General features: G+C 29.9%; 1 protein-coding gene across 1 annotated transcript; it reads left to right on the top strand.

Moving 5' to 3' along the window:
• The first annotated feature begins 246 nt into the window (after nt 1–246).
• On the top strand, nt 247–4178 carry LOC114193146 (PHD finger protein ALFIN-LIKE 4-like). Its single transcript, XM_028082851.1, has 5 exons — nt 247–509; nt 642–674; nt 2082–2310; nt 3381–3513; nt 3658–4178. Exons 1-5 carry the CDS (start codon nt 419–421, stop codon nt 3925–3927), a joined length of 756 nt encoding a protein of 251 aa, XP_027938652.1. The 5' UTR covers nt 247–418; the 3' UTR covers nt 3928–4178.
• The last annotated feature ends 4838 nt before the right edge of the window (nt 4179–9016 follow it).

A 9016-nucleotide genomic window follows, 5' to 3' on the forward strand; every position in this document is an offset into this window, starting at 1 on the left:
TCTTACATTAATTAATACTAAAATTACTTTAACCATAAAAGGCCTCACCCGAACCAGAATTGCTCCGGTGCTCGACATAAGACACACTCAAGTTTTTGTTTTTTTTCTTTTAAACGTAAAAAGTGCAAGAAAAAAATAAAAACGTATCCGGTTCAAGTGTGAAACGGATTCGATGGGCTTTTATCAAATCCGGTTAATTCAATCCAATTGTTTCCGATTCAAATCCGGGTTATAAAAAGCCTGTGTTTTCTCTGTTTCACTATTACTACACTACTCCTATTTTCATGTGTGTTGTGTTGTGTTTTGTTTCACACACTACACACAGAAACATAAACATAGAGAGTGAGAAAAGGGTCAAATAGTTTACTTGTTTTTCTTTCCCTCCATTCTTTTCAACTCTGCAACACTGCCTTCGGACATGGACGCAGGATACAATCCTCGTACGGTCGAAGAGGTCTTTAGGGATTTCAAAGGTCGCAGAGCTGCTCTGATTAAAGCTCTCACCACTGGTTCTTACTTCTTATCCTTTTCCATTCCAATCCTTTCTTTTTCTTTGCGTTTAAAGAATAAAAAATTGAAAAGAATTGACCTTTTTCACCTTCCTAATGTTTTTCTTTTCCACTTCTATGTGGGTATTCCAGATGTTGAAGAGTTCTACCAGCAGTGTGATCCCGGTAACGTTTTGTTCCGTACAAAACTGTTTTTTTGTTGTTTTTATTTTGGTCGGTTTTTATGATGTATCTTTTCCAGTCTGGTCCATTGAATTGGGTTGATTTCTGAAGTGGAAAGTGAAGATTATTTTGAGTTTGGGTTTTGTTGGTTTCAATTTGGAGAGAAATTTGAATTTAGGTGGGTGCGAAACTATGTTTGGATTAGATTTTGGGAAGTACTTTTGAGAATTGGAACGCACAATAACGAATTCCAGTGCAGCACACGACTGAGGGGAAAAATGTTGCTTTCGGAGTAAAAGTATTTTTGGGTTGTCCCAGCTTCAATCCCAACATGCACTGGGGATGGGATTTTCGAACTTTAATTTTGAAAATATGGGAAAGCGTGTATACCTAATTTTCTTACTCTGACAATTTTGTAATGGCTATTCGTTGAAGTTTACATTTTTCTTATCTAATAAACACTGTGCTCGTGCAATGGGGTCATTAGAGGATTTCTATTTCTATTTCTTTGTAGTTGTTATGTAGCTATAATGTAGCATGGACTGAAGTTGCCTTATGCTACCATAAATGGAAGAAACTCAATTGAAAAATATTCAGTTGGTAGCTTTCAAATTTAGCGTGCATCATTATGTTTCATTGTACTTGGGCCCATAATTTGTTTGCCTGACAGGGCTATGCTTGCACCTGTTAAAATATGGTGAAATGGTTTCATTTTGCCACCCTTCCTTTCATATGAAGTATATTTGGTGGGACTCAGAATGAAGCTAAATTTTATTTGCATTTTATATTCTTTCAGGACCATTTGTTCTAATCCTTACCCTTTTGGGATGTATGAATATGACATGACTCTAAATGAGTGCCTGTGTGCTTGTTATTACTTGATATATTTTTTGTTTAATGTTAATGTACTTCAGACTCACCTTTCGTAAACTATGATTTTGGGTTAAAGGGGTGTGCTAATAGCCATTAGGTTGGTCTTTAATGGACTGCAGCCAACGCATGATATGTAGATCTCTTGGGTATATTTGGGAGTTGGAAGGGGAAGTAATTGTAAAAAAAATGATGAGGAAGTGTACGAGCCTTTTTTGGATGTTTAATTCAAAATAATGAAAGATTCTAGGATTGTGGGTTATGAGACTGTCTTATCCCCTCCATAAGGAAAAACCTCAAATGCCAGGAATCTTTTAAATTTCATTTTTCTGCCTATCCAATGTAATTAATGCCGTGAATGAATATTTTCTTTTGGGGTATTTGATCTAATGTGTGATTGATATAAGCTGTTTCAACAGGCTACCATAATGCCATAACTCAGTTGCTGATTATAGTGTTGTTCTTATTGCATTTAACAGTTCTTAGTATTTGTTGAAAATGAGACTTTAAATGTGAACTTATATGAGCTCTGTGGTACAGAGAAGGAAAATCTTTGCCTTTATGGATTTCCAAGTGAGCAGTGGGAAGTCAATTTGCCAGCTGAGGAGGTGCCTCCAGAGCTTCCAGAGCCAGCATTAGGCATTAACTTTGCCAGAGATGGGATGCAAGATAAGGACTGGCTGTCTTTGGTTGCTGTACACAGTGATGCTTGGTTACTTGCTGTGGCTTTTTATTTTGGTGCTAGGTTTGGGTTTGACAAGGCTGATAGGTACGTACTTTCCTTTCTCTTCTACATATATGGGTTTAGATTATTATTTTTTTAGGATCATTGGATGTTGTTTTCACATTATTCTAAATTTTAAACTCAAGGATACTTGAACCTATTCTTTGAATATGATTCTTTTGCTGTTTTGCTTGCATGTAAATTAACAAGAGTATTGGAGTAAAGAAAGAATTGATTAGACACAAAAGTGTAATAGGGAGTATCAGATTTTCTAGTGCGTAATGTCCTCAATTTCCTCTTGTAATGTTGTCTACCTGGACAGTCACTATTAGTTATCCGTATGGTGTTATTTGGTTCGGTTGAGGAAAAGATAACTGAGTTGAAATAAAGTAGGGACGTGTTGAATTGTTAATGGGAATTTTTGGTTGGTGTCTTCATTACTCTACTTTGGAGTCCATGTTATGCTCAAGTTATTTTTGGTCGTTAATTTTGAAACTCTGAAATTTTTGAAAGATGTTTCTTACCTTTTAATAGTTCCTTGATGGTTTTTCACTATCTGATTCTAACAAAATCAGATGGAAGGATACTGGAGAGGGTATGAATAATATCATACACCCTCACCACCATGTGTTTCCATAAGATACTTGGGAAGTTCAATTTTTTCTGTTACTTGTGCACATAATTACTAGATTGCAACGTATGAATATGATAGTGTAACAGGACTAGTTATGAGGGGTAGAACATGAGAGTGTTTTTTTAGTCCCCATTCAGTCTGTTGAACTGTTTTCTGTTTCTGAATAATTTTTTTCATTTTAGAAGAAAACCCTTTTCCCATGACCTAGGTACCCATCTAATGCTGTACGGCTCAAATTTTAAGAAGTATTAACTAGAGAATCTTTTGCTTTTAAGAAAAGCAAACTTTTCTATACCTGTCTTGAATTCATTTCTTAGCAATTCTAATTAAAGATGTTGATGTGTTTTTCTATCTCCCCTAGTTTGTCAACAGTGTTTCAGTTTGCATTCTTTTGTGACTTGTTGATTATTTTACCTATCTTAGTTGTGATTAATTGGAGAAGTTGGCATCTTTCAGTAATATTTATTTTTCTTCCATGCAGGAAGCGACTATTTAACATGATTAATGATCTTCCAACTATATTTGAGGTTGTTACTGGGATGGCCAAGAAACAAGGAAAGGAAAAGTCATCAGTTTCAAATCATAGCAGTACCAAATCAAAATCAAACTCTAAGGTATGTGTTTGAAAACCTAGCTGCTTTTACATGCAGTCATTAGAACTAGGAGTGAAAAAGTATTCTGCTATTTGTAATGTGATCTGGTTTCTGATCAGTATTTGACTATATTCTTTTTCTGATCTTCTGGGTTGGCAAATGCAGCGAGGTTCTGAATCAAAGAACACAAAAGCAATGCAATCAAAAGACGAGGATGATGAGGGTGTGACTTTGGAAGCTGAAGATGAAGAGGAGCATGAAGAGACTTTCTGTGGGGCATGTGGAGAGAGCTATACTTCTGATGAGTTCTGGATTTGCTGTGACATTTGTGAGAAATGGTTCCATGGAAAGTGTGTGAAGATTACACCTGCAAGAGCTGAACACATCAAGCAGTACAAATGTCCATCCTGCAGCAACAAGAGAGCTAGACCTTGACCATGTGGCTAGCATGGTTGTGACTATAATCTTGGCAATTTTATGACTACTAATTTGTTTAGTAGGTCAAGTTTATTAGTCTTGCTGTGAATTTCAGGTATATTATTCCAGATAAAAACATTAGGTTTATGAGCTGCTGTTGATTTACCTACCATTAGGATAGTTATTTCATAAGCAGACTTTATGTTTTTGTTAAGTACTTTCTTAAATTTAATGTAGTTGTAACTGTGTTGTGTCCATAGCTTGCTCAAGTTCATACTCACATCCCTTGTCATAGGAATCTCTTTTCAATTTTTTCACTTAACCTTTTTCGAATTCAAGTTCATTTTCTAAACGTTGGTGAAAATATTGAATGTGTAACCTCCCAGCTTTGTTAAATAGAGCATGCTCAAATTTGGAACATTTGAAGCAAGTTTTTATAAAATGTAGTGTTTGAATTAGTTTACTTATAGCCAAAATAATTGCCGTAATTCTTAGGAGAATTTCTGAGAAGTTTTCTTTTAATACTGAGCAAATAATGTGCACATATTTTAGCAACTAAAATGAATTGTGTTTTAATTTTTAATCTGTAACAGTGACAAAATACTCATTTATAAAACAGTGGATTTACTTTACTATGATTTTTTAAATAAAATACTTTTTTTGTTAATAAAACCTTTACATTTTTTTATCTCGTCTTCAGGGATACAAACATTAAAAACAAAACTTATTCATTTCAATATTATAGATTTGACTCCTCACTTATGAACGTAAAATTTTATCTAAGGTTTTTGAATTCATGTTATGCTGGTATAATTAAAAACTTCTGTGAGGTGGGCACGTAATCCTTAAACTAAAGTATTAACAATTATGTCATCATTGGCTAATGCATCGCTTTAGCAATTTTTAACCTAAATTGTTCAACAATGATGAACGATGTTTGTTCCTTATGATTGTAAAAAACATAGTCATTTTCTTTCTTTGGTGAACAAAAAAAAAAAAAAAAGAGTTGGTACTTGGTAAACCTCATAAACGAAACCTATATTAACGTCTTCTTCTTTACAAGATCATGAAAATGCCTTGTTAAAGCCTTTCATTGTTACATTATGAAAGTAGGGTTTTTGCTCATCCTCTTCTCAAAACTCATGCTAAAGTTTGAGATTTTTGTTGCAGTACTTTTGGCTACTTGATGATAGTGAACACTTTGTTTCATGGGTAGTTTCAAAATTGAATCTTGAATGATTTTCTTTTGGGGTGGTAAGATAAGTTGAAGAATGGTCCATTGCTAAAGGTTTGACCTTTATTGTCTTGTTTAACATGTCATTCTCAAGGGTTGACTTGACCCTTTTAGGAAAGATCCTATCTTTGGTGAACATAGTCATGGTGGACCAAGTTGTCCTTCAAAATTTTCATAATTATGTTTATAGTTAATCTTTTTTGTCTCTATTAAAGTAGAAGAAATACATTAGTCACAGGTTCTCTTAAAACTATTGTATTTTTTTCAGTGAGAGGCTCAATTTGAATTCTGAGTTCAAATTGGCTTTAAGGGTCAACGTTTCAATGTTATTATTATATATGGGTTTGACACCATTTGTGTTTTTTAATATATTATTTCCGTTGCTGAAATAAAATAATTTTTTTTTTGTATTGATTAGATATTTGTAAGTTTGAAACAAATCCTAGCAGAGATACAACTAACAAGACTCGAGCCATTCTTGTGGAACGGTAGGAGAGTGACATTTATTAACTACACTAATCTTTATTAATTTGATTGATATGTTTTAATAATATTTACCTTCCTTTAGAAGATATTTTTTTTTATGTAAGTATGTTAAATTCAATATCTTCTGAGAGACAAATTTTTTACCCATATTTGATGGATTTTTCCATACTTAAATGACGACTTATAATTTCTTTCACTATAAGGATTACTTATATATTTTTCATACTTCTAATTAAGAAACTCATAGCATATTATTTTATACACTTGAAAATTAAATTTCTAATTGTATTCTTGAAAAGTAATAGTAATCACAAACCTACATTGATAGATACGTTTGTGTGATTTTTTTATATATTTACTTTTTGGACGACACTTTTTTTTAATGAACTTCATGTATCACAATGTATTCAGACATGTAAAGATTGATATCTCAAACACGTTATTACATGAAAAATATTATTAAAAAGGAAAAACAATAACAAAAAATATGGGGATCAAACCAAATTCATATAAAAAAAATACACACAATCTTTTAAAAGAAGTTAAACAAATATAAGCATAGTAAATTTATATCATTTATAATAAATTTTATTTTCTAATTCTAAAAGTCAACTTATTCGCACATTGATTTTCTTCTCTAAAAATATGAGAACACTTACTTCATTCTTTTGCTTATCTTCAAACATTTTTTCCATTTCCTCTAAGAGACTAAATAACAATTTGAGAAACATAAAAAAACCTTACATGACAATACATATCACTTTCAAACCAAATATATCTAAATTCAATTGTCTGAAATTGTTTAATTGTATGAATATCTTCCATAATTTCAATATATAAAGAATTCTATACTTCTAAAAAAAAGCAGAGAAAACTACTAATATATTCACCTATATCACTTCTAAAACAACCAACACAAACCTCAAGAATAAGACTTCCAAGTTGTAATTAATATTCACATTAACCTAACCAACGTCAATAAATTGTCAAAGGACTTGTATATGAGAAATATTTCTCATGGATTTAATGATCATATCAAAAGATTTTAAAAAACTCAAATTTATTTTCTAAGTATTTGCATATATTTAATTCGTATTGACGACATGAATAAGATTGTAAGAGTAACTTTATATAATAATAACAATAATAATAATAATAAATATCAAATGAGTAAATGTAATTTTTGATCAAAAGATTAAAATGAACATTTTTTTATATAATATAGTTATATAGTTAAATTTTTCTTTTCAATCAAACGTATTATCTTTTTGTTTATCGTGACATCAATATTTGTTTAACAGGTTGGCATTCAGAATATGAGAGTTAAAAGAATTATGAATGATAAATAAATTCGTATTTGTGAATATATTTTATCAATATCCACCGACTGAATTTGGATAATATTCAAAGTGCATGACACCATCACATTTCACCTGCATAAAAATACAAATCGGAGCAGATAACAGAGAGAAGAAAGGGGAAGCTAAGCACCAGTGGCAATGCCGCCAGCGAGTCAAAGTTTCGAACGAAAGGTGACGGTGTCGCTGCGGTTGCCACGACTCAAGGGAAAAGATGCGGCTAGTCATGGTATTGGACCTGGCGTACCTCGAGCAGAAGAAGGAAAAGGGCTAGCTTCGCCGGCGATGCTCTTGATCGGCCATGGCGAGGAAGAAGCTGCCCAGGTCTCGCAGGGGGAGGAGACGCGAAGAGGGAACGATTCGAGAGGCTTGGTTCTCGTCGGTGACACCTCTGGTGGTGGCTGGAGGCGACGGTGACGTCTCTCGGCGGCCGTTGGATGTGCGACGACGACGTGGTGGCTCGCAGGGGCAGCAGGAAGAGGCTGTTGAGTTGGAGAAGAAAGGCTCTTTGGGTTTGATCAGGGAACCTAATGTTGGGTCTTTCCTCCTCCACCTCCAAAATTTCTTCTACACCTCCAAACTTTCTTTAAATTTTTAAAAAATCCTTTGATCACACCCTCAAAATTATGTTGATTTTTGGAAGTTAAAATTTTCAACTTTCAGAAATTAAAATATCAATTTTCAAAAGTCAAAATATATCACCGGAAGCCAACTTTCGAAAGTCAAAATATATCATCGAAAATCGATTTCCGAAAATCAAAAATTATCACCAAAAATTGACTTTCGAAAATCAAAAAATATTCCCAAAAATCAACTTCTGAAAATAAAAAAAATTCTACGGAAGTTGACTTCCATAAGTAAAAAATCAAATTTTATTTTAAATATTTTTAATTCTTTTTAAAACTGATATTTTTTAACTTTTTAATGATTTTTTTAGTTTATTATTTTATTTATTTTTTATGTTTTCAAATTTTTTAATATATATTTTTTAAAATATTAATATGTATATATATAATTTTATTTTTATTTAATATACTAAAAATAAATATAAATATAAAAATAAGTAAAATTAAAATAATATTAAACTTTAAATAAAAAAACTAAAAAATAATAAATTTATTCTGCTTCATTTAATTTTATTTAATATTTATATTCATTTTAAAATAATAAAACTTTAAATTGAAAAAAAAATAAAAAAGAAAACATATATACAAATAAATAAATAAATAAATAAATATATATATATATATATATATATTATTTTTTTAATTTTAAATTTCATTATTTATATATTATTTATATATGTTATTTTAAATATGATTTTTTTATTTTTTTTATTTTTATTAAATTTTTAATAAATCATATAAAAATAAATTTAAATTTAAAAATATAAAAAGATATATAATTGAAATGATTTTAAAAATTTGATTAAAATAAAATATTTAAATTTTAAACAAAATTCAAAAATTCAAATAACAGAAATTAAAAATAACAGAAATTATAATAATATCAATAAAATAAATTAAAATTAAAAATATTTTAAATTAAAATAATAACATTAACTTAAAAACAAAATATATATATATATATATATATATATTCAATTTTTTATTTAGTATTTTTATTATCTATTCTCCTTCATTTTATTTTATTTAATATTTAACTTTATTTTAAAAGAGTAAAACTTTAAATTAAAAAAAATTAAAAAGAAAAATATATATACACGGAAGTCGACTTCCAGTATTTATATATAAACGGATTTTGACTTCCGTTTATATATATATATATATATATATAGAAGTCGGACTTCCGATTCCTATGTATATATATATATATCTTTCACTTTTTTTTAAATTTAAAGTTTTATTATTTTATTTTAAATTTTTTTAAATTTTTTTAAAATTTTTTATTTAATATTTTTATTACTTATTTTTTTTAATTTTTAAAGTAAGATTTTTTAAAATTTATATGTTTTATAATTTTTAATATGTTTTTAAAAATAAAATAAAATAAGTTAGAAAATATACAT

The sequence above is a fragment of the Vigna unguiculata genome, chromosome 8, assembly GCF_004118075.2.
Source record: "Vigna unguiculata cultivar IT97K-499-35 chromosome 8, ASM411807v1, whole genome shotgun sequence".
NCBI lineage: Eukaryota > Viridiplantae > Streptophyta > Magnoliopsida > Fabales > Fabaceae > Vigna > Vigna unguiculata.

Coding starts and splice junctions, on each gene's coding strand:
- LOC114193146 (XM_028082851.1), top strand. CDS start 419: ATGGACGCAGGATACAATCCTCGTACGGTCGAAGAGGTCTTTAGGGAT. Junction 675..2,081: donor CTACCAGCAGTGTGATCCCG/GTAACGTTTTGT, acceptor TCTGTGGTACAG/AGAAGGAAAATCTTTGCCTT. Junction 3,514..3,657: donor AATCAAAATCAAACTCTAAG/GTATGTGTTTGA, acceptor TGGCAAATGCAG/CGAGGTTCTGAATCAAAGAA.